Genomic DNA, 26,930 nt, shown 5'->3' with positions numbered 1-26,930 from the left:
TTAGTCTCAAAGTGGGTTCCTCGTCATCGAATTTAAACTCTCTTAATTTTACTGACACTACAACATCCAGAGTCGACTCATTCCAAAGACCAACCACCCTGTTAGAAAAATGAAACTGTTTTAGCTGAAGATGACTCCTACCTTGCCAAAATTTATATTTGTGTCTCCTAAAAAAAAGCTGATTCATCAACACTATCAATTCCCTTTACAATCTTAAACACCTCAATCAGACACCCCCCCCCAACTCTTCTTTTTTAAAAGAAAACAATTTGAGAGATTTCAGCCTCTCCTTGTGTGACAACCACTTCATCCCAGGCACCATTCTAGTAACTCTTCTCTGAACCCTTTCCAACAATCCAATGTCTTTCCTATGGTAAGGAGCCCAAGACTGAACTTAGTATTCCAAATGTTGACTAACCAGTGACCTGTACAATAAAATTATAACCTCTTTAGACTTGTATTCATTATTTCTGTAGATACAACCTAAAATCCTATTTGCCCTACCACTAGCAACAGCACACTGCATGGATGGCTTTAGAGACTGATTGACTATTACACCAAGATCCCTTTCCTTCATAACACTGTCAAAGTTATTCCCATCCAAATTATACTTATAATTCAAATTATAATAACTCGCATGCATTAACTTGCATTTATTATAATTAAAACTGTCTGTCATTTATTTGCCCAACTCACTAAATTATCTAAATCCTTTTGTAAATCAGCAGCATCCTCTTCACAGCTAGCAACACCCAAGACCTTAATATCATAAGCAAATTTAGGTATTTGATTGACTATTCCTTCATCTGTGTTATTGATGTAAATCAAAAAGAGCAAAGGTTCTAAGACTGAGTCCTGAGGTATCTCACTTGTAACATTAATCCAGTTTGACTGAACTCAATTTGTAACAATCCTCTACTTTCTTCCATCCAGCCACTCTTCCATCCAATTTGATAACTTATCCCTCACATCTATAGAAACACTTTTTTTTTATGGGTTTTTTTTGTGCCATTATGTCAGATGCCTTCTGAAAATCCAGGTAAACCAAATCTATATCCTCACCCTCATCTACATAAGCAGTAACCTTTTCAAAGAATGACAAAAGATTTGTAAGGCAAGATTTTCTCTTAGTGAAACCATCTTGACTATCCAATTAAATTCTAAACTTTGTTAAATGACTTTGTAAGTCATCTTTTAACAGGCTTTCCAAAACTTTTCCCACAACTGATGTAAGACTATTGGGTCTATAATTACTGGAACAATTTTTATCACTTCTCTTGAAAAGAGGAATTACATCAGCTAACTTCTGATCCTCTGGTACCTGCCCACTATTTAATGACTGACAAAAAAAAAAAAAACAGTAGTAAGTGGCTCACATATCTAATCTTTAATCTCCTTCAAAACCCTTGGGAAAATATTATCTGGCCAAGGAGCCTTATCATTTTTTAAACTTCCAAATTTTTTTCTTAACCAGCTCAGAATTAATAGTCATCTTGTTTGATCTTGATCTCCTCTTCGAATTCAAATGCCTGCAGTTGAAAGTCAAATTAAGCTTTGCAATTGTCAATCAACAAAACACAGGGCCAGTTTCTGAAAGTAGTGGGACTTGAATTGACATCACCATGTTTCTCACATGGACCACTCCATGTTGTATGCTCAAGAGTGGGGAATAGTAAGGGCCTATTTATCCTTGTCAGTGAAGGAAAAACAAAAAAAAACCTTGTATAAGGAAGACCTGATTTAAAACAGGCTCATAATTTATTTTCAAAAATCAAACCTAAGGTTGTTTTTCATGTATTTTTTTACTTATTGAAATAAGGAATGGGGAAATGGAGAGAGTACAGTTTTTTTCGAAAACCTAGGAAATTCTGGGTAACGATGCTAGTTGACAGTAAATTTAAAATGACATACCCTCCTGGTTGGCCTTTTGAACTCTTCTATTTTATTGTTGATACTCCTAACATTAGAATAATTGTGACCAAGTTTATTCGTGAATTTACTGTGTGTGTAAAATATCTTTAATTGAGATATTTAAAGCTTCCCCAAACATCCTATTACCTAACCTGCTTAAGTGTTGAAAATTTGCATAGTAAAGTGATTTCATCTTATGAAATCAGTTAATGTAGATCTGTAAAATAATAAACTATACTCTGCTGACTTCTGTTGCTGGTAAGGTGTTAGAATCTATTTTTATTGATTTAGAAGATCACCTTATAAAATTGTATTTGATAATTAACAGTACAATTTTTAAAATGTGTGTGATTTGTGTGTCTAACAAAATTTATCCCTATAATTACTAACAGGATCCTTGAACTCTCTCGCATTTACAAACATATTTAGGCACCGAATTCCTTGTGGATCTGTGGCTTTGCTGGTTACAGGATCCTGAGCATGGTGTCATGAATCCAGAAACTTTGAGAAATATGAATAAGTGGCAAAAAAAGTCGGGGAAAATAGTAAGCCCTGCCCCTTTTGTTTTATTTCAGAAGCTGCACACACATGCAAAACATGTTTCTTGGGTATTCCAATCACTTTTTATAATTTAACAATCTTAATCAGTTACTGTTATTTTATTTAGTGTTAATTTTTTAATTCATTATATTTGATAATATGGTATAGCAAATATTCTTTTATAATTAAAAGAGCAAAATTTTATTGACTATATCAAGTTGCAATGTCTTATTTGAAGACTTCTTTGCAGTATCATTGTCTGATGCGTGGTCTTAAATTTTCGTTGTTCTTTATAACTAGATTAAAAGTTAAAATATCATAATTAGGTATAATTTTGAGGAAAATTTCAAATATCAGTTTATTGTATGCTCATGTGCATGCCCTAAAAACCAGGGAAACAATTTTGAAAAACTGAGGCCATCATGTCTAATAATATACAAATTACAAAAAAAGCTTAACAAAAATATCAATATTACAGTTATTTCCACTAATTACTGCTGTAGGCTCCTATACATTGTACATAGAAAATGAATGATTCCATTAAATGTTTTTGGTCTGTGTTATAACAAGCAAAAACAAAACTTCTCAATGAATGGATTTATTATGGATTTAGTTGGCAGTGAACAGTAAAAAACAAGTTTGTAAATTTATGTTAGGAAAATTTTTTGCTATAAAGAGAAAATAGAGTAATTGCTTTTATTTCTGCAGGAGGATAGGAGAAATAAAGGGAATTTGATTTCCATAATGAACAGATTCATAGATAGGATGCATGTAGATAGCTTTCTTTGATCACAGGATTGATGTAAAGCTATCTGTGGTATTAAAATATTAGTGGAGATAAGTATAAACTTTGGAAGTGTAAACCTAGCTCTGTATGTAAGTTAACATGTGGACTTTTGGGTATTGATGATGTATGGGTTCTTGATGGATATACAAGACTGTTTAGTTTAAGAGTTGTTATTTAGTTTATTTAGTAATTTAATATTTAATAATTATTTAGTTTTCATAACAAAAAATGTTAAAAGTTAATTATTTTAAAAGAAATAGTTATGACCGTTTTCGTTAAGTAACTATGTGAGCTGTACGTAGTGTAATTGTTGTACTAGGCTTCTGTAATATTGTTGATGTCATCTTACTTGAAGCTTCTAAGTTTTCTTGTTTGTGTAATATTGTTGTTACTAGATTTTTCTGTTGTATGTTATAAATACATGCAGATATAGAGAAGAAGGAAGTTAGTGAAAGTAAAGGTGAAGTTAAACTGCATGATTGTCAGTTTATCTGTAATGGTCAATTTCTAAAGTGAGTTTCACAGTTTGTATTGTAACAATAGAGTTACAGAAAGATAATTTCTCTTGTCAAAGGGTGTTCTAATGTAATTGAACCTGCCTGTGTAGACTTTGACAAAAATGAGACAATTATTTAAAGCTCTGGACATAACTGTGATATCCAATAGTGTAACGAATTTTTGTTCATATGTTTAACTTGTTTTGAATATATTATTTTAAAACAAGTAGATTGTATGCTGTCCATTTAGCTTTGAAATTTATTGCTAACAAGTCACAGACAACTACTGTTATGAATCGTGGCCTTTATATAAAACCTCACAGTTCTTATAATGTTGTTGGATAAGTATAAATGTCATTGATTACTATTGAAGGTTTTGATGTATGAGAGCCATTGTTTTAAGATATAAAACTGTGACCTCAGTTGATTTAATAGCCTATTATCATCTTGTGTTTTCACATTTTAACATTTCCAGTGTGAAGTTGCAACACAAGAGATTATTGAAGTCATTTTCTGTAAGTTGCATACTTAAGCTTAATAGATAGGGTTGTTTCATTGTTCACAATGGGTATGCTTTTATGTTATTATTTTTACTGCAAAACATTTTAATGTGACCTGGTAGTAAACTAACACACAACAGTTTGTAAGTTCAATGATATTTATTGTAGAAAAAATCATTGTGCTAACAACTTATTTGTTAATTTACTTCTTTATTAGCTAAAGTTGAGTTATTTAATTGATTAATCAAAATTAGTGTTTCTGATTATTACTGTTTTGGATTATATAAATTAGTCTTGTGAATGAATCCAGAGTGTATTCTGTCTTGTTGCTCTTTTGGTATAGAAGCATGAGACAGTATGTCATCCTTATCTCTAATAATTTTTGCAGTTGGTGTGGCAATAGGAGTAGTAAGTTGGGCCGAGTTTTCTTATGGTGTTGCACAATATTTGTATTGAAGTAAGTGTGTCTTGGGCTGGAAAAGGTTGGGGACCTCCCCTTTCCCCTTTCTAAACTGTTAACTAGAGGAAAGGCAACTGCATTTTTTTTTTTTTGCTTGTATTTACCATGTCTTGAGAAACACTGTACTAATCAATTATTCAAATATAATCAATTAATAAACAACTGCTTTTTTCATTGCTTAGTAAATATAATTTTACTAAAAATTAAATGCTTTTATATTCATTCTATCAGAACAAGTATACAAATAAAAAGTCAGTCTGTTTCCTAGATGTGATCTCTAATTACAGTTGACTTTGTTTTTGTTTCGTACAATTTTTCTGTTTGGAAAAGTTATTTCTTAAGATTATTATGCTACATACACCTGGATAACATGTTCATGAGTAGTTGTATGAAAATATAATTTCTTGAGTAGCATATTTACAAGATTGTCAATCAACATTATTATTATTTTTTGCATAGGAAAAAGGGCCAACTATTGTTGGAGATGCTAATTCTGATGTGCAGCTCATGAACTATCTTGGGGCCAAAAAAGTCTTACAACAAGGAAATGATTAGTAAGACTATATCTCTAGTTATTTGCTTTTATTTTGAAGTAATGGTTTTCATTACAAAGGTTAAAACTACAAGTAAATGTCAACAGATTGTAAGATTATATGTATGTTACATTAGCTTGTTACATAAGATAGACAACAAGACTCCATTAGGTCTTATTTTACTGCCCCCCCCAAGTAAATATAGTAAAAATTTAACCCACTTATTGAGAAATTTATAAATTCTTTTAAACTTGAAGGTGCCAACCTCATCTAATACTGACAGCAACTCATTTCATAAGGTAATAAGATTGTAGATAATGAGAGACCAGATGTCAGTTCTATTAGTTATATAAGAATGCTTAGGGTCAGAAAAAAACTAGTATCTTTTTCTGTAAAAAAAATGTGATATGTAGGCATACCATGTATTTTCTACTTTCTAATTTTAATGTAAAGTTTTCCAGAATTATTCATTTATTTCTAGGTATATACAATTTCTGCATAACACATGGTCAAGAAAGTAATTAAGTTGATTTCGTTTTAGCTATCTTTGCTCTTTGTTATGCCCTTATGATGCACCTAAATGAAGGTCAACAGTAGTGTTTTCCAATGGTAGGTCAGATAATTTCTTCAAGTTCCAACCTCCCTTATGTTTGATTTGGAATGATCAGTTGTAGGGATTGTGTTAGTTGCTCTGGTAAGCCTCATATTACCATCCAACTAAGTAACATGAGATTTAAATACCCTGAAATGTCAGCCTGGTCAATTTGCAATTCTAGTAAAGGCAACTGTCCAGCATCCAGTGGAAGTACTCACACACTGTTTGTGACATTAATAAAGATTATTTTCATTGTGTGTCACTTTCCGTCTTAGCACAGACTTAGTTAGTTTTAATGAAATTCAGTATTACTTCACAATTTATCTTGCCAAACCTCTTGTTATATGGTGGACATACTTAATTTACTATTTTGGAAAATCAGTTTATCTGAAAGTACCCCGAAAAGGGAAAAGAAAACATTTAGTAGGTCAGCCATCTCTTAGTCTTCAACAAAAACATTGTCATCACATTCTATTAAGAGCAAAATCTCAATTTCAAATCAGGTAGACTTACTTCTGAAATACTGATAGTCTTTGTTGAGTTGTGTTCATGCTGTTAACAACCATGTGACTCAAAGTTCTGAATGTGCTTTATGCAATGAAGAGAACATGTCAACTTACCCAGAATTTTCCACTCTCTCACCTTCCTCATGATATATTGTATTTCACATGTATCAGGAGAACTTGTGTAAGCTGTGCTTGCCCACCACAATTCAGATTGTCTTGTTAACTCTTCTCACTATGAGTTCTGATGTACATGTTAACTACTGATACAAATGATTCTATCAATATTAGAAATTCTAGCAAGTAGGGAGATTTCTGTGTAGGCATTGTTGGACCATTATTGACCAGTGCATTCATACAGTTAATTCTGATTGACTACTGGTGTCCTTGGCAGGTTTCATGAAGATATAAAAACAAATAAAAAGGTGATGACTGATGATGCCCTGACTGGTATCTTTCCCATCTCTATGAGCACATGCTTGTGTACCATTAGAGATATCTGATGTTGAATGACAGTTTTCATTGGATGTTTCATAACTCCAACCAGGATAGGACACATCTGAATTTTTCTATTTTTGTTGATGTTTCCATTACACTGTCTTTGAGTTGTTGAGTCCCATCCTCAGGACTTTATTCAGTTCTCCTTATAAGCACCCACTGATTTGGCCAGTTTTGTGACTCACACTGGCCTTTTCAAATGTGGATGAAAAAGGCTAAAGCCCAAAAAGTGTGTCCATTCATAATTTTTTACTGGTTCTGTTCCCCTGAGAATTTTTCACTACAGTACAGGACATAGTTTTCTCCCCACCTGTTTATGCTACCACCTTTGTTCTAGGTATTGGCTCTATAGGTAAACACATAACCATTCTAATTGTTCCCATTTTGTATGAACCTAAGGATGTTAAGGTCAAAGAGGTACCATTTTGAGAAGAATGGTCTTATTCTGAGTGTTCTTAGATTGTATTTAGGTAAGGCTGGTCCATTCCACTCATTCTCTCTATAATCCAGTTCTTTGAATTTTTTGTTCTATATTCTGCTTCAACTCTGCTTGATAACACATATAGTGTGGTCTAGGCTGTTATTTATCTGCTGTATAACTTGTGTTTTTTGTATAATTTTAATTTTACATGAATTCCCCTTCTTTTTTGATGGGAATATTCTTGCTATTAGTATTTCAGAGGTAGGTCTATCTTTTTAAAACAGCAACTAAGAAATCTGAATTATGACAGGGAAGCAAAGCTTATGCAAGTTTGTTTTTCTTGAACAGTAAGTTCAGCAAGGTTGGAGAGAGAGTGAGTGGAGAATTCTGGATAAGATGAAGTATGCTTTGTATTGCATCAAGTACATTCTGAACTTTGAAGCACATGCTTGTTGACAGCATGATTTCAAACTCAACAAGGAAAATCTTTCAGTATTTCAGAAATACCTGTTTGAAATTTAATTCTAACCCTTGAAAATGTAAAGTTTATTATTTTGCTTACATTTACTATATACTTAAAAATCCTTTTCATCATTTTTAACATTGTCAGCCAGCTGTTTCTCCTAATGTTTTTTTGATTTCCAAATTTCTTTTTTAACCATATCACTTGCTTTCCTATAGTTCTGTAAATCTTCCATTCTAACCATCAATTTATACCTCTTAACTCAGATTTTCTCCTTTTATCTCCTTAGTAAGCCAATTAAATTTGATTTTCATTTTTTTTTCGTTTTTTTACTCACTAGGAACACATCTATCTTGAATTAAAAGCAATTTGTCTTGAAAATGTTTCCAAATATTTCCCACATCACCTTTTAACTTATTATCTAGGTTATATAATGAGGTGGGCTAAGATAATGTTTAGGGTAAGGATGATTTATATACTAGAAATGGGCTCCATTTAATCAGGCTAGGTGGCATGATGGCTGGGGAACCTCTAAAGAAATTAATTAAAGATGGTTTAAACTAATTTTGCATAATAGTAAGGGATCTTTGGAATTTGGAAAAAAAACGAATTGATAGGGTAGCTAGGACAAGGAGAAGAGTAGAAAAAAGATTTAGCATAACCAGTTAGATAGTATTTATAAAAATAAAGTAACTAGAGTAAGGAAGCACGTTATGCTAATATAATAATAGGTAGGTAAACAACAATTTATAAGCATGAGGAAGAGTTTTATTGATGGTGGAACATACTGTGTTTTGAGAGAACATTGATCTGTCTTTTTCAGTTGGGCTCAACTTTCACCTTGATGCTATGGAATGTAATAATGAAGTTTGAACTTTTTATTTTCATCCTGCATGAAAGTTTTTGTTTTTTTTTCACTTTTGGAGACTCTGACTTCTCTAGAACAACTCCTTTCCTTGAGGTGTATACATGTGCGCCCTCCTCCAATGAAGCTGGCCAGACTAGTGGAATCTTTCTCAGGATCCGTTGTCCACGATTGTGAACTTACCTTCTCCTCTCCTCAAGGATTTGTCTTGGTGGTTAGACTGTGCAAATACCATGATTGTTGTTCCCTTACCCACCCACCCCCAGACTGAATCTCCATCCATTCACAGATGCTACGCTCTTGGGTTGGAATGCATCTCTGAATGACAACATGACTTCTGGTATCTGGGCACTGTGGGAGAGTTCACATCAATGTGCTCAAACTTCTTGCTGTTTGTTGGACATGTTCCCATTTCCTTCTTTTTCTAGTGGATCAGTTGGTTATGATCTACTCCAAAAATTCCACAGCCATTTCCATGGTGTGCTGTGGCTCGGTAGTTGCTCGCAGGATTCCCTCTACAGTTTCTGTGTTCACTGCCAAGTTGTATGCTATTTCTCTTGCTCATCCAGTTTTTCTGGATTCCTGGCCATGTCGGTATTCACGGGAACGAGCTCGCTGACACTGCAGCTAAGTCCGTCTGCTCTGGTGCTGTCACGACCATGCCTGTCCCATACATGGACTACGGTCCTGTCGTCAAGGCGTGGCTTCGTGCCAGTTGGCAGTCGACATGGGTGAGCAATGTCATTTTCCAGATCAAAACTTCTGTTGGTCTTTGGCCGTTTTTCTTCTGTAAGGATTGGAAGGAGGAAGTAGTCCTGGCAAGGCTACGCATTGATCACAGTTTTTAACTCATCATTTCCTTTTATCTGGTATTGACCCACCAATGTGTAGCCATTGTGACACTCAAGTCACAATAGTCCACATTTTACTGTCATGCCGTCGTTACGAACGTGAGTGGGGGCACCATTTTAGACACTTAATTTGTAAGAGTTTACCCCTGATGTTGGACAGTGTCATTGATTATGGTGACACTGTCCGACTAGATTGTATTTTTAATTTTATACACAATATTGGTGTTTTTAATTGTATATAAATCTTTTATCCACATTTTGGACATATTTTGGTTTTAACTCGCTGTATTTTTACATTTTACTCTAATTTACTTTCACTTTTTTTACCGGTTGTTTGGTGCAGATAGCTTTGTTGCTTTGCACCATAAAGCACTAAACAACCAAACATATTTTGCCCATTACTGGAAGAAAAAAAATCATTAAAAAAGCCTTGCTGTCTTGTTTATGCTCCTCTTCTTGTGTGTTTAGTAGAATAACAGACTATACTTTAAGAATCAAGTGTGGTATTCAGGTCCACTGATATCCAACAAATAAGTCTTAGTGTCTGCAAGAATGTAGATTCAGAAAATGTACTGGGGAGAATAACTTAACTTGAACAACTGAGGAGAGAAACAACAGAAATGAGAAAATAAAATTAAATATCTGTTCACACTGATTGTGTTCATGTGGTTTTTTTTTCATCTTATTATATCATACTGTGCTTTCAAATCAAATAATTGGTCCAAGTGCATTATACCATAATTCTAAGCTACATACATCAGTCTATTCCAAGAAACATGGGATAAAACCCATAATCCATACCAATTTGTGTAATTATGTGTATCATCCATTGAGATGCTTCTCCCTTGAGGGATTGGGTACAGGAACAAAGTTACGTGAGCCTCTACTTCTGACATTCGGTTAACAAAGATATAATTATCTACTATGTTTGCAGAAACTGAGTTGGAAATTTAGATATATTCTCCACTAGATATGAATGGGTAAAATTAGTAGTGGTTTCAGCCATTACATCAGTTTTCTAGAAAGAAATATTTCTCTCATAAAATTGTTAGCAAGTGGAATTACTTTGCTAATAATGTAGTTTGTGATGGAAGTTTAGATTTCTTCAAATTATTGTATATAAGTGAGTGAGGTTATATCTTGGATTGGATACCATTTGGTATATAATGTGCTGGAGATGACATTTATCACTGTTATTCTTAAAGGTGGCAAAATTGTTTGTTTGGATTTAGCAAAATAATAGTTAATTTCTTCTTTATTTAGTGAGTTTTAAAATTTCAAAATAAATGGTAAGCTCACAGTCATTGTTACATTCCCTCTTTTTCTGCATTTATCCCAGAATAATTATCATTTTACTTGACTCTTGCACCACAATGTTTAATCCAATAGCTAATGGTTTGGAATTGAACTTCAGACAATAAAAATAGAAAATTATCAAATGCATAAGGAAAATTGATGAAATATAACCTTCTGTATTGTGTTAATTATGGTTATGGCCACCTTAATTTGTTAATACTGAAATTATGGGAAAGCCATTTATTTATTTGTTGACGATTATAAGAACTTGAGTGAAAGTAAAGAAGAATGTAATAACGTCATCCACACTATAACTTCCATATCTAGTACAGATGATAACAGATAGAAAAAGAAAATTCTTTTGAAATTTCAAGTTGTACAAAAAGTTAAGAGGACAAAAATTCCAACTATAAATTGGATGGATTTAGAATTTCGTTATGATTTCATAGCAGTTTATGTGAAAGAATCAAACTTAGTATCAGAGAATCTTAAGATGATATGTACTTGCAGTGTTCTCCTATGGTCTTTTTGCTGGGAATTTGCTTAGTTATTACTTCTGCTTCCCACCTATTTTACATTTATAACTTTATATTTACTCATGGGAAAATTTTCATTGAAAATGATGTGAAAATCAGTAACTTCAAGTTGGTGTTAGATATAGATTTTCTACACAAAATGTTATAATAAAAAATTCCCAACTTAATGTTGTTATAGGCTAACCTAAAACAGAACATGAAATCAATGTAAATGAAATACTTGTTTATAGAAACTGTCAAGAACATAAAAATAGTTAACAAGTAGTTTTAAAAATATTCTTAATTACACTTTGAGACCTCAATCAATGATTAAAAAGATAGAAATATCTTTGGTTAGTGTTATATGTTTTTTTTATTCAGAATGTTGGATTATGACTGTAGATACACTGTATTGTTGTGGACATAAACAAAATATGAGTTGTATCAAATCCCAGGCTTGTATTGAAGATTTGTCATCCCAAAAAGACATTAATCATACTTTTAGTACAGTACATCATACAAACAAAAATTTGGGTCTTTCTGTAATTTTTATCAGTGTTCATTTAATATAAAATTATAAATGTGAAAAAAGATTATAACATAGGCTAATGAACATTAAAATATAGATTTCATTAAGCTCCTTACCATTATTATTATTTTTATTATTACTATAATTGTATTATATAAAAATGATGATGTCATGAGATGTTGTTACTTTTGGATATTCACTATCTGGCTGTATTTGCCAAAATGTTTAAAGTGGGAACTACTGTATGCTTTAATTTAATGTTTTTTACTGCTCTAAATTTTTGTCATGTTAAAGTGTGCAGATTGTATCTTGTATATATGCTATAATTGTTTTTCCAGTTACCAGTACTGTTGTGATCACACTCCTCGTCTTGTACTCAACAAACTGGAAGAGTTAGGCTACCGTGTAGTAGCAATGACAGGAATTGGACAGACCTGCATTTGGACACTTCATAAAGAGAGCTGAAATATCAAACAAGAAGATACTTCTTTTATCATTTTTGTGACCAAGAGATGACATCAAAAGATGGTGGCCCAATAGTAATTTCACACAGAAAATAGTAGCTCTGCAAAAGAAAATGATAAAAAATTCTGGATAAAAGTTTTATCACATTACAAATTAAAGTGTTTTAGCATTACTTTTAATAGTTGAACTTATTAACTTTTATGCAACTTCCTTCTTTTATGAACATTGGATTGAAAGATACAGATAGTATAAAAAATGTTTTTATACAGTGCACTATTGAACTTAAAAACACGAATGTGAGGTTACTATATGGTTACCCCCCCCCAAAAAAAAGCAATTATTTTAGCCTGTTGCATAAATGTTCTGTTTTAGATAACTTTTTAATATTTTTATCATGTTTTTCTTTTATGAATGAAAATAACATGGGACTTGGCAATGTTATTTCTAAAGTTAGTTTATTTTTGTAGGTAATAAAATGCATTTGAAAGAAACTTTGTTGAAAATACAAGTTCTCTATTTCTATAACACCCAAGTATTTAATTCAGTCATCACAACTTTTGTTTTTCACAAGCAAGTTTTAGAATACATTTCAAATTTAAAAATGGATAGAAATAAATAATGTAATATTTTATTTTTTAAGAAGGCCACATATAATTAACATTCCTTAAGCTGTTTTTTTTTTTGGTATTCATACACATGGTAATTCACGGTTTTAAGAAAACTAACAACACACAGAGATGCAGTCCCTTATAGCAAATGTTTCTCCCTCAGGCATTTTCAGAGGATACACCAAAGTAGTTTATTGTTTTAGGTGAAGAAAATGGGTTCAGGGACATTTAGTTGTAGTCAATCTTAAAATGCCAAAGAGAGAATGAAAAATTTAAAGAATTAATTCACTTTGCAGTAAAATTTATGCCTATAAAAGCAGACTAACTCTAAAGGCTTGATGTTTTGGACACTGCTAGCCTTGTCCTCTTATTACCATTTGTAGTGTAGTGATATTGGGTGACATCTAGTAGTCAGTGGAGTGAACTAGAAAAAAGAAATAGATGGAGATTAGCATGAAAACCAATAGGTCTAGACTGTGTATTTATATTACTTTAAAGATGCTAATAAGCTTTATTTTACAAACTTTAAACAAGTGGTTTATGGATAACACAACACCATAACTGACGATGAGGATTAAAAATTCAGAGACAGTACCTTACTAGTATAGCTTGATTCCTCACACATCTGCCTATGAGATTTGTATGCCTTGAACTAGTTTTCATGTGAATTGCACTATTGCATGGTGACATCATCATATGATGATAGCCCTCCACCAATAGGAGGGTGACACATCCTTCATGTGCAGTAACTTCCCAAAAATCACATGCCCTCCTTACTTGGTTCCTCTGCTGTTGGGACAGGCTGCTCTATTAGCTAGTGTACGCTTCCTTCCTGTGTCTCTCTGTCTTCTTCATCGGGCTCCATTTCTTTGCTGAGAGGTCTTCAAGGATGTCCTTGACTCACTGGAGACCCATACAGAGGCAGCCCAGCATCAGTACTCATTGTCTAGTATGCTTCTTATCTTTCTCAACCTCACCATTCCGTTTCTATTTCTAGGCCTGCTGAATCTATGTCTGTCCTTTTCATCCCAGTTTGTTGGCCGCCTTTTACATCCCGCCCTTCCACTTCAGCCTATCTCTCCACTTCTTTTCACCTCTTCCCATTTCCATTTTTCCTCTCTCCACTCTCCTTTATCTTCAGTGTCTTGTGCATGTGAATGTCATCAAGAGGATGTTTACTTCTACACCTGTTTATTCCTCTCATCTTCTTTTGTGGTCTCCAAGAACAGAAGATAGTAAAGTCACTGGAAGTAGAAGTTCGGTCAGAGAAAAGTTAATCGTCATGGGAGTGAAAGGCCTAACGGTTGATATATTAGAGCGAGATTAACAATTTCATAAGAGATAGGGAGAATAAGTTGTCTTATCAAAGGGTGTTCCAAAGTAATTGAACCAGCCCGAGTGGACTTTGACAAATGACGGACGATTATTGGAAATACGAAAAAGGAGCAGATGATTTTTGAAGTACAGGATACAACCACGGTAACTGGTGATAGAAATAGAGAAATATAGTCCGGCTTGTCAACTGAATTCTAAAGTAATTGCATAGGCCTAAGAGGACTTTTGACAAGAAGAAAAACTATATAGTGTTTAAGATATAACTATGACCTCCATAGTGTAAGGAATTTTTGTACATACGTTTAACTTATTCCAAATATATATATATTGAAAACAAGTGGAGTGCATGCTGTTTGTTTATTTTTTTTAGTTTATCGCAAACAAGTCACAGACACCTACCGTAGAAGAATCCTTACCCCAACGCACCAATATGCTTACTTTAATGTATACTACTTAAAAAGTAAGTTTCTGGCACACATTCTTCTTGCCTTATCTAAGAGTGAAGTTGTTTCGAGTGCAAGTGCTTAGGGGGAGTTACTATGCAAGGATGTTGTATCGCCCTCCTACTGGTAGAGGGCTATAGTTGCATGATAGTATCATCATGCATTAGCACAGTTCATGATAAACACATGATTTTTAGTAGGGAGTTAGCTCAAGGCTAGTATCATGCAAGTCTCAAAGGCAGATGCATGAGAGATCAAGCTATTTCATGGGTAGTGGTGAGTATCTATTAGAAATACATTTTCAGGTAAGGAAAATATTAATGTTTCAAATAAAAAGCAAAATAATGACAAATCCAAATCTATCATCACCAGTGCATCTTAACAAACACACTGGGCCTGTATACAGAATATAAAATCTGGATGGAGTCCGTTTCTTTCTATGAGCTTACAAGCTATTTGAATGAAGGAAAAGGTGTGGAGAAATGAATAACATTTCGTTGCCTGGAAACTTCTGTGCAGCAGGGTTTTTCCCCAATGTACCAGAAAAATAGGTACTTTTGAACAAGCGAAAGTAGATTTGAATGCTTACTTTACACTACACAGAAACACTGTGGTAGAAAGAAAGACATAATTTCAGACAAAGAGCACAGTCACCAGATGAATCAATAGATTATTTTTATGAATGTATTAAATGAGTTAGCCAAACCACAAATTTGTGACATTTGAATAGAGAACAGGTAGTAGAAAAGTGTGCTTTCAAAGGCCTACATGTTAAATTACTACAACAAGAAGGCTTTACATTAGAATGTGCTCTCACAGTAGCTCAAATTTCTGAATTTGCACAAGCAGAATTTAAGAAAGTACTTTCAGATTTTCCAGATGAAGCAAAAGATGATCATGTTAATTATACTAGACATTCTGTTAACATAAACAGTTGCAGTAGTAAATGAAACATATGTCAAATAATTCAGCAAGAATGGAAATGGGCAACAAAATGCATTTACAGTAAAAGGACCAGATACTTTGTTCAAGTTTTCAGAAAGAAAAAAAAACAGAGCAACAAACAATCAAAAACAGGGACAAACACAAAACTTGCATGAGCTGTTTATACATCAAATTCAGACTGCTTTAGATTCTAATGAATTTGTCTACTTTATTGGTTCGGAAGTATAAGTGACTGAAAATTAATGGACAAAAGTTCCAAATAATAATTGCCTTTGGCAGTGGGAGAGACTTCATTAGTGAAGAACAGTTTGCAAGTACAAGTGAACTGTTGCCAACAAAGAAACTTTCTTTTATGCATATGCTTAGACATTACCACTACACTGTTTGGAATATTTTAAAGTTGAGTTAATGGATAGTGCATGAAGCACTTGGATGTGTTTGGGCTGTAAAACATTTACGATTGTATCCCTGGGTATGCAAATTTACATTACAAACTGATCACAAGCCCTTGATTCACATGCTTAACCGAGAAAAGTTGATATTACTACCTCCAAGAATTCAACATTTAGACTAAATACTGCAAAATTATGTCTAGAAGAAAGAACACATTGTCGAAAAAACAAATGCAACTGACTCCTTGTCACACCTACCACTGCACCCACTAAATCATGTAAGGAATAGCTGAGGCCTATGAGCATAAGGTACCTTCCATATGTACGAGTGATTTTGAAGTGATATCTCTATATGATCTATAAGTTGGTTCAAAACAAGACCCTGTTATTAAATAAGTTTGCTGAATTGTTGAAACTGGACAATGGACAAACCTCTTACCTGAGAAATTTCAACCTTACCACATAGGTTCAATTGAGCTTTTCACATATGAAGGCTTGCTTCTCTGAGGGAGTTGCATTATCCTATCAGTTACTGCAGCCAATCAAGTCGTGGAACATTTGGTTAGAAAATTGTTGTGCTTATGTGCCGAATTAGCCTTTGAAAGACAACCATCCCCTGTAACTACGTCTTTGGATGAAGCTAGGAATCAATCTTGTTGGTCCAATAAAACATGATTATGTGCTCACAATAATTGACTACTACTCTTTTATATTCTGAGACAATAGTAATTAAAGACATTTCTTTACCTACAGTTGCAGCAAAGTTACAAGAAATCATTGCATGCTTTTGAATTCCATTTGATATAGTGACTGATAATGGCAAACACTTGATCACTCATGCCTTGAACTAATAGCTTGAGTAATAAAGCACATCTGTGCTTCCTTATACTACCCCAAGAGTAATGGCAGCATAGTGTGTTTTCATCGCTATTTGAAGAAAACATTCAAAGCAGCTAAAAGTGAATGAAAGGACTGAAAAGTGGAATTACTTAAGATCCTCTTAGCATATTAATCTACAGCACACCAAGCGATGGGAGAGACACCAGCATGCTTTCTCATCTCATGTGACATCCGACCCAGGCTTCCCAGTTTTAGTCACACAAGTACTGATGTTCTTACCTACATCAGGAAACACCACCAAATGTACAAAGATATGATGAAACAATATGCAGATCAAAACAAAAAAACTAAAGAACATAACCTCAAAATTGGGTACATTGTATTTGGCAAGCTGGATCCTCGGTACAAGAATTTTCACTTTGTTGTTCTTAGAAACATTCAGGAAATTTGCTTGAACTAGTTAACACTGAAGATGGAAGTCTCTTAAGCAGAAATGCTAAATATTTGCATCATATACCAACGTAGCAGGAATATTGTCATCTTTAACCAACACCTGCAGTGCAACCACATTTTCAGTAGATGTTTGAATCCTTCCTTATGACACCATATTCAACACAGACAACCTAGTTGTCAGTATCCCTGTTCCAAGTGCAAGTTGTAATACAAGCAATACTTTTAGAAGTGGAGGGATCATTAAAAGACCAGCTAGACTTAAGGACATGATAATGTAAACTATAACTGGAAATAATCACAATACCATCTAAAGCATTTCACTGTAAATTGTTGTAATAACTAGATATTTGCATTAATCTTATAGTTAATAACAGAAAATAATAAGAAAGAAAGAAAATTTTAGTTAATGTTATATACTGTAACAGGTTACAACAGCCTAAGTTATCAGTTGATAATCAAAAAGAAATAAGGATGTTAAAAAAAGCTTGTTAATGTTTATGGAATTTACTTCTAACATGTAGTATAGTGACACTGGGAGACACCTAGTAGTTAGTGGGGTGAACTAGAAAAAAAGAATTAAAATGGTGTTTAGCATGGAAACTACTTAATTTGGCCATTACAGCTTAAAATGAGAGGTGTTTAAAGAATAATTATTTCAGCTTTATCTTTTTGTCACCAACATGTTGCTGCCCAATAAGCTTTTCACTCAATACAAGAACTTGTCATTTGGGTTAGATGATGATGAGAGACAAAGGATACTACTGAAAAGCTATTTATATGTGCAGTATAATACTTTAAGCATTACAATTTAAATGCTGAAAGCCAGCAAAATATTGGAAAATCAATAGGACTAACGATTTTATAACAATTTTTGATAAGAAAGATAGTTGCAAGGTTGTATGTCATGTGTGAAATTAGATAGCTGTTTTTTTTTTCACCTTTGGCAATCAGATGATATCTTGAAGTTATGACCTCCCTTATGTTCTCAATAGGAATGACCAGTCACATGTTAACACTAGTCACTCTTGGTAAGTCTAACCTTACAGATTTTAAAGTAAGAACATGATTTTTATCTAGTCTGGACTATTTAGCTTAGAACAACTCAAGAAAGAAAAATAATCAGTAAAGGCGACTATTTTTTGCCGTAAATAAAGTATAAACTATGATTCTGTTAATAAAAATTATTTATTGTGATTGTACATTTGTATTCAGTCTCTCTACTTCTCCTTAGCCCAGTTTGTCATAGAATACAGAATTATTTTGCAGTAAAAATCGTAACAAATCTCCTGTTATTCTGTGGACCTATCTTGTCAGTCTTAGGAAAATTGGTGTTACCTGAAAATACCACACTTGCAAAAATGTAATGGTGAGTCAAAGTAAAATATATTGTTACGTATCTGCTTGTTTGTTTGTTTCTGCTAGAAATTTCCAACTGAGGATCTTCAGCGATACAAATCCTTTCTTGATTAAACCACTTTATTCTTCCTCGATACAAACTTTTAGTACACAGTAGTTCCACAATCAGTACGTTTCTCGTCACTTTAAACTTAACAACTTTTATAATACACGCTATAAATCACAGCGATTCTCAATCTCGATTACTTCGCTCTCGACGAGTGCAAAACACACACTTTACGGCTCACTAGATCGAAACTAACAGAATAATAAATTACACGGAACTCAAAGTAACTACTGCTCTCTCTTCATTTGTTTTTGCTGGCTTCCTCTGCCAGGCTTAGATACTAACAAAGAGGGCATCTCGAACACACTCGGACTTCCCCGATCATTCGAAAACTCATCACGGCAGCAGTGTCACGTGACTTCCACTGTCGTAACAATATTAAGAGGTATGTTGTTGCAGGACAATAAAGAAGGTTATATAAGTCCATGTGATTATGTTTATTTGAATAATGATACAATGAGAGGCTGAAAATATAAATAGCTTCTAAAAGCATCTCCCATGGTGCCAAACGCAGCTTAATCTAGGGGGTCTGTTTACAGTTGCTATATAAGTAAAATATTATCTTCCATCAGATGAGGAATGCTGTCCTGAGAAAAATGTTCCCAATTTGAAAAAAGTGTACCCATAAATACTCTTATATTTCATTTCTTATACTTATAATGTAGTTTGTAGCAGGAATACGTTGGAAATAAACATTCAGCTAGTTATTATTATTATTAGGTTGGGTATAGTATCCTGATGACACTGTTGGGTCTCTGTAGCTATGACCTTCAATATGTCATAAACATTTTCTGTTCTTTTTTAAAACAAAAATGAATTCTAAAACAGATATACTCATCAGAGAAATAGTACTCTTTGGTACTTGTATATCAAACTTGTCCAGTACTGCCTGCATCTGTAATCATGGTGATTATAGGTCCAATGTTTAGTTTAAACAATATGGTCACCTTGTAATAAGTGGTGTTAACACTTCAACTGTCATGACAGGCGTCAACAATCTACCCTGGCCAGTGGTCTAGAGGCAAAACTGATGTATGAACATCTAAAGTATCTGTCTTATTGAGGACGTACCTGTAAATGGAACTGCACTTATGATTTAAACTATAGCAGTTAACAAGATTTTTTGTTGGAGCACACAACCATTGTCAACCTTTAAACTTTAGCAGTACTGTTCAGAAGTTATGTATTGTACTTTCTAGTTTTTGCATGTTAATTATAATAAAAGTTTTTCTCTTTTAGCTACTAGAAATGCTTTATCACATTAGCAAGCTGAAGTTTGCGATATAGTCATCCTTCCAATTTAAAAACGAATTATGTACTTGTTCCCCATGTAATTCTAAAGTTGAGGAAAGGTTGCATGGGCCCCCTTAGTCAGATACGGGCACCCAAAAATCCGTCAAATAGTGTAAATAAGTGAGATTTTGAGCACCTCAAATTACCTCTTACAATTTACAAGTTAAGCATAATCTGAATAATCACATCTGACTTCATAAATAAATCCAGAATTATAGCGGTGTAGTCTGCACAAAAATTATATAATAGTACAGCTATAAGTCAATCACATGAAGTTTCTGAATTTGGGCTACCTTGTTCAGAAATAATATCAAGAAAAAAATTTCAGTAATATCTACAGAAGTTTCTAAATCAAAACAGTAGGTACGCCATGTTTTCTTATATTTTGAAGTGGTAATATCATGACTTCACTTTATTAAGACCGAGTATCATTTGCTTTAACTGGAAGATATTATTTCACCAACACCAGCACCACATTTTTTACTCTGTGTGGTGTACATTCTATAGTAAACCATGTCTTTCTCTTAGTGAGGAATTATACACTTATGATTATTCCAGTTTGGGACCAAATGATATATATTCTTCCCCTGCATTAGGCAAACACATAAAATGCCGTAAAAGTGTAATTATTTCTCAATGTAGTCTAAGCTAATCACTAAGGTTTGCACCAAATGCATCACATCTGGATACCCTAAGCCAAAAGTCTTTATTACTATTAGTCTAAAAAGTTTTACTTTCGTATCTATTACATTTGTGAACATAATTAAACATACAAACTGGTCGAACTGTTTAACAGAAAATATGCTTGCATTGTTTCTCGTATGTATCCATTGGTACATATTAACTAACCCATACCTGCAGCACATAACATCACCGATCAACAGCTAATTTGGTTTCCACAGCAACCAATGCCACAGTTAATTCTGCTCCTTGTTTGGCCTCAAGTGCCACATACAGAGCTTAACTTATTCCAGCTCAAACAATCTCGAGAAAAATTACAAGTAATTATAGACAAAAATAGCCTATTCTGCTATAAACACCCAAACACATCACATTTTCATATTATCAACTACAAAATACATTCAGTCCAACAGAGTAGGTTCACAAGGGAAAATTACTTCATTTGTTATAGCATGGTACTACATTATGATAAACCACATCATTTATCATAGCATAGTACTATAAGGATAATTAAACATGGTGATAAGAGCTGATAGCCACTTCATCAAATTAACATGAGAAATTACACAAAAAATAAAGCAAACGGATACACATTTTGACTGACATAGTATATGTTAATTTCTCACCCTTCACTTCAGGAAGATTGGTATGTACCAACTAGACCAGTATTTCTCAACCTTTTCCAGTAATGTACCTCTACTTAATTTTCAACATTATCATGTACCCCAAGAGTGGCACCATCAGCGTTTGTTTGAACTGTGCTGACGAATAGCTACTATGCCGAACCCCCGCTTGTACCTCCTGGAAGTAATTTTTTGCGCTCAGGAGTACATGTATCCCAGTTGAGAACCACTGAACTAGACTACAGCTACAATCTTGTATAGTAATATGACAGAAAGTCACATTGACTTATCTGCAAGATCTTGAGTTAACTCGGGAAGCGTATACTAGACATATCTGCTAACATTAGCTACAAAACGTAACATGACTGCTTGAAAAGCAAGGATTGCGAGGCCTTTCAGTGTTTTTGTTAAAGTTCCCAATCATCATCTGCAGACCAATTGCCAATTTTTTTACAATTTTACTTAGCAACTTGAGCTGTCCAATCTATGTCTCTAGCACATTTCACGTAGTCTACTTTGCATAAATTCCACAACATCTCTTACTAAGTATCACCCAACAGCTTGGATATCAAGTGTCATAATGCCTTCTTATTCGGTGATTCTTCAACCAATCAATCATCTTAACTGTAAAATAATCAAGTGACTGCCACATGACGTCCTTCATGTATAACATCTCATCGTGAAACCTCACTTCATAGATCGGAAAGTAAGAGCCGCGACTCCCTTTTAGTTGTAAGTGTACTGTCTAACCCACCATCCTAACTGCTAGTCAAGCAGTTAATTCCAACTATAATAATTAGGAGGTCATCATCAGCATCTTGGCCAATGATAAGAGCAGACTGGCTGCTTCTCTATTAACATTTCCCCAGTTGACTTTTCATAAATACTGAGATATGTTCTACCGGTTTCTTCCTCCTAATTAGCTGAGACAAAATCATTCAGCATAATATTCTTATCATTAATCAACCTGCTCATCCATCTCAGATTCCTGGAGTAACTAGTTCTCTAGAGTCTTATCAGTGATATAGAGTTTAAGATTTTCCAAGTGTCTGACACGTGTTCACGTTCCATGTGACCACGACCTCTGTGCACATTCCGGTCAATTCAGTCAGCACTGAAAGATTTAGTAATTATACATTTGATGGTCTGTATTGCTCTTTGGACCAAACCATCAGACTGAGAATGATACATTTACATTACACCTAAAACTACTTTACAAACAAGTGGTCCGTTTAAATTGGCTCCTTCGTCTATGTGGGTTTCTTTAGGCGTACAAAAGCGTAACATCTGGGAGCTAATAGCTGCATTGCAGGTTGGATAAGTCTTAGTGGTTCATAATACTGAAACAATATGCCATCTTGCTCTAGTATATGACGAAAAAAGTACCAGATTATGCATGCATCGGTAATATTTTTATCTGATTATGATGGATGCACGCTAACTTGAAGTATGGCAAGTAATCCCAACACTAGGTCTGTGTCCTTTTATTGTTTTTCCTGATTGATCATTCAGAGTGTCCATCCAAATGCAAAGTTGTCATTCTTGGTATAGCTCATGATCACTTATGTTGAAAAAGGTTTAACCACTGTGCAGTGAACAGACACTGACTCATTAGTTCATTGTTTCATAATTTAATCCATTGATGTTTCTATCTTGCTGATCTGGTTGCAATCATGCCTTCTGGGTTTTTTGAAGTTCATTAGCCATTTCAGTGATGCATGGTCCATTTAAATGGTAAAAATCCAACCACTTCTCTGTCATGCAGTATTGGTGCTCAGGAGCACAGCATATGATTTGAATATGTGATCATACGCTATATGTTGCCCTGTACTTGTGATAAGACTGCACTAATTCTCTTATCACTAGTGTCTGTATCTATGATTAATAGACAACCTCGATTAATACAAGTTAATACTGGTACATGAAGTAATGCACACTTTAAGAACCGAAATGTAGCTTCACATTCTGATGTGCACAAAATGCATGCATCAATCTTAATCAGTGCAGCCAGTGGCGTAGATATTTTGGGAAAATTGTCCACAAACCATCAATAATATGATGCAAAGCCAAGAAAGTTGTTTGATCACAATAATTTTCACAGGATTAGTGGACACTCAATATCTATCTATTGTGTGACCAATAAACTGCACTTTAGCACGAACTAACCTGGTAATTTATTTCAATCTTTCATCGTTGATCCATTGGAATACCATTCTCAGGTTCTCAGCTACAATTTAAAACATGTAACCAAAGAAAAGTATACCATTCATGTAGATGATACACTTCTTTCACTGCAGTCCTTTTAAATATGAGTTCTATTACCCTCTCGAAAGTTGCAGCCAGATTACACAGACTGAATGGTATAATGTAGAATTTATACAAACCTTGAGAGTTTAAAGCACTCATAGGTATACTTTGTCTTCCAGTTCGGCTTAACAGTATCTAAAAACCAAATCTAGTGTAATGAACCAACAGGCGCCTTTCAATGAATCAGTACATTGTTGTAGAAGAGGAATATTTTCAATGTTCTCATTACCACTTTCATCCATCTAAATTTCATACAAATCCTCTGCATTCCTTCCTTTCTGATAACCACCAATGGAAATGGCCTGGAAGTTTTAGTACTCAGTCCTTCAACATCTACCCAATTTAAGCACTGGCTATTTCCCTAGCACTTCAAGGAAGCCTGCACAATAGTTTTATTGTATGCAATTCATCTGTATCTATGAGTTGACATGATTGTTGTATGATCAAATGAGCTATCTGGCTCCATGAATACATCAACAAGTTCTCTGTGCAATTCACTGAATTCAGATCTGTTATCAGCTCAGATTGTTTACACAATAATTATTTAGAGATTTCAGATTATTTATAAATTGCACATTCATTCTCAGACACGATACACTGGTTGTGGCACTAGCTACTTGGTTAGTAGTCAGTTTTCCCTCTAATACTATAACAATGATGATTCCAGTTGAATAGCTGAACATCTTTAATTACAGACTAGCACTGGAATAACTTTTGCTCTCATATAGATCATTGTTTGAGAAAATGCAGCTTGCCTTTCAGAAAAAATGTTTTATTTTCAGTTCAATCACCACAATAGACAGCAACAATGCACTAAACTGTCTGTGGTACACATAGAAAACTGCTCTCATGTTAGTGGAAATTACCATATCCTTTTTAATGTGCATGCATGTAGTTCACTGTTTCTGGGCCCAGTCTGATCAACACTAGATAGTTTCATTGCAGGACTGCTGGTCACCTCTTATACAAGCAAAAGTAATGGATAGTTCAGGTAATAGGTTCATCCTTAAGATACTAATGCCTAAACCCAGATCATAGACAACCATCTTCACTCAATGTACAACATTATCAAGATGAAGCTATGATGCGTCTCTCCACTCACATCGAACTTCTTGCCATTTGGCAAAATGAAGACTTTGCTAATTAACCAAAGTGGTTGCTTTCAGTGGTACACCTGATTCACATTAAGGCCAAGTAAAGTTCACTTCATCATCCACTAAAACTCAACCTCGTTCCCAAGTATCCTTATCAGCTCATACTATGTGATGTCCAGTCTATGGTTCTCTGAACCAGCCACAGAACATTGTGCACAAGATTAATGCTGCACTTACCTAAGTTGGCAGTCAGACTCAAGTCAGAATCATCTAGTTTAAATTAGCTGGATTTACTGCAGCCATGGCTTATTGTTGATCATTCTGCAGCTGTTGTGGTGTTTGACTGAAAGGAATGTTTCCAATGCACCTGTCTAACAATTGAATATGAATATTCTCACAACGAGTGATTAAGCACACTACAGTTGAAGCAGGTGTTTCTTTCCTCATACCAATGGTGCTTTTTAGAGTATAACTTCAACTGCGTTGGTAGCACTGTCATGGCAACTTTGCCAGAAACACCATGCTTACCCATTGGAAACCATGAATGCTGAAACAAGATTCCTTGCACCATCAGCTGAAGTGGAGCTGTAGGGTAACATATTATTGCATTTCTGGTACTTTGGGGGCTCTTACAGGTTCTGTTGTGGAGCTTGATATGGACACCTTAAACCATATCACCACAGAAGGTGCCTCTACAATAAACGAGATGTGCTTCTTTCCCATGAGTTCACTTGATAACATTGTCCATGACTATCTCATTGTGATCTTCAGAAGATATGATAGGAAATGATTTCTTATGTTATATTCTTAAATCATCCACACAAGTGACCAGGTTCTGTTTGAATCCTCGACTTCGAGCTTTGAACTCAGCCTTATGGACTACTCAGTTCTCCATGGGGTCAAATTTGCAGTGTTACACATTCACAACTACATTCCAGTGGTCAAGTTGCAACTCATCTAAGTGCTCTAAGGCATCAAGTATGGGACTATCTAGGTTCGGCCTCAAAAATTGCACTGCCTATTCCAAAGTTCATCCATTCCAAAGAACAACTTGCTTGAAATGCTTGAAGAAATGCCCCAAGTCCTCTTATGCCATCCACTTAAACACTACTAGACTTACATGTTTTAAATAATTTTTATAATAAAATGGTGATACTGACAGGAACCGGCCACCAGCTTTTCTATTTCTAAATAGCTGAGAGGCTGTGTGCATTTAGTGGAGGCCCTGAACGTTTCCTATGGGTCCAGAGATGCAGAATACTCACGAATGTGACATCTTCTAAGATTATAGTGGGATGACTCAGCATGCGGTAGTGCATACTATTGTCGCTATCATAATGACAGCATTCTGAGCTATCAGATAAGGTTTTGGAGTAATGACAATATGTCATAACTGTTTCAGCTGGGAAAGCTTCTGTCTATCTCCTAATCCCAATGAATCGTAATGAGATACCAGCTACTCTATTTAACTGCATTCCAATTTTAATGTGTTTTACAAAAGAGAACAAGCAAAAAATAAATTCTAAAAGGGGGCGAAGCAACCAGGGGTGTTCAAAATCACACCTACTTATGCTATTGGTAGGGTTTTGTGGACCCTGTAACTGACTAATTGGTGCCGTTCTGAACCAATCACGGAATCATAGCACATTTATTTAGAGATAAATAAATAATAAACTTCACCTTGCCTTTTTACTTATTATAGAGTTCAAATTGTGTTTATGTATATTTTTAGTATACTGTAGGGCCCGGCATGGCCGGGTGGTTAGGGTGCTCGACTCAAAATCTGTGGGACGTGGGTTCGAATTCCGTCACTGAACATGCTCACCCTTTCAGCTGTGAAGGCATTATAATGTGACAGCCAATCTTACTTTTCATTGATAAAAGAGTAGCCCAAGAGTTGGCAGTTGGTGATGTTGACTAACTGCCTTCCATCTAGCATATCACTTTTAAATTAGGACAGTGACAGGAGATAGCCTTGATTAGCTTTGCGCGAAATTCAACAAACAGATAAATGTGGGAGCCTTGCATCTTTATTTTCTGTAACAATGGTATTTCAATGACACTGAACAAAATTAAAAAAATAATTAAACAACAATTAATACATATAAAATGTTTATGAGATAAGCTGATTATACTTACTTAAATAATAAAACACAATAGTGGAGTTATGAATAGAAATTACTTCTAGGGATTGCAAACACATTAAATTGTAGTGCATCACGCAA

At 34.4% G+C, this 26,930-nt stretch overlaps 1 protein-coding gene across 7 annotated transcripts in view; it reads left to right on the top strand.

Annotated features, from left to right (window-relative positions):
* Nucleotides 1–12,720, top strand: part of LOC106457478 (GTP cyclohydrolase 1 feedback regulatory protein-like) — a 17,042-nt gene extending 4,322 nt beyond the window's left edge. For 4 of the 7 annotated variants that reach the window (XM_022383424.1, XM_022383420.1, XM_022383419.1 and 1 more), the window contains exons 2-4: nucleotides 2,341–2,456; nucleotides 5,155–5,249; nucleotides 12,103–12,720. In XM_022383424.1, the coding sequence (XP_022239132.1) occupies nucleotides 2,400–2,456; nucleotides 5,155–5,249; nucleotides 12,103–12,229 (279 nt within the window). In that variant the 5' untranslated portion in view covers nucleotides 2,341–2,399 and the 3' untranslated portion in view covers nucleotides 12,230–12,720. Of the gene's footprint in view, nucleotides 1–2,303; nucleotides 2,457–5,154; nucleotides 5,250–12,102 lie in introns of all 7 variants that reach the window. The other 3 variants (XM_022383422.1, XM_022383423.1, XM_013916898.2) reach the window with 2 other exon arrangements.
* The last annotated feature ends 14,210 nt before the right edge of the window (nucleotides 12,721–26,930 follow it).

This window comes from Limulus polyphemus, unplaced genomic scaffold (genome assembly GCF_000517525.1).
Source record: "Limulus polyphemus unplaced genomic scaffold, Limulus_polyphemus-2.1.2 Scaffold336, whole genome shotgun sequence".
Taxonomy (NCBI): Eukaryota; Metazoa; Arthropoda; class Merostomata; order Xiphosura; family Limulidae; genus Limulus; species Limulus polyphemus.
This window is presented reverse-complemented; position numbering and strand designations above follow the sequence as displayed.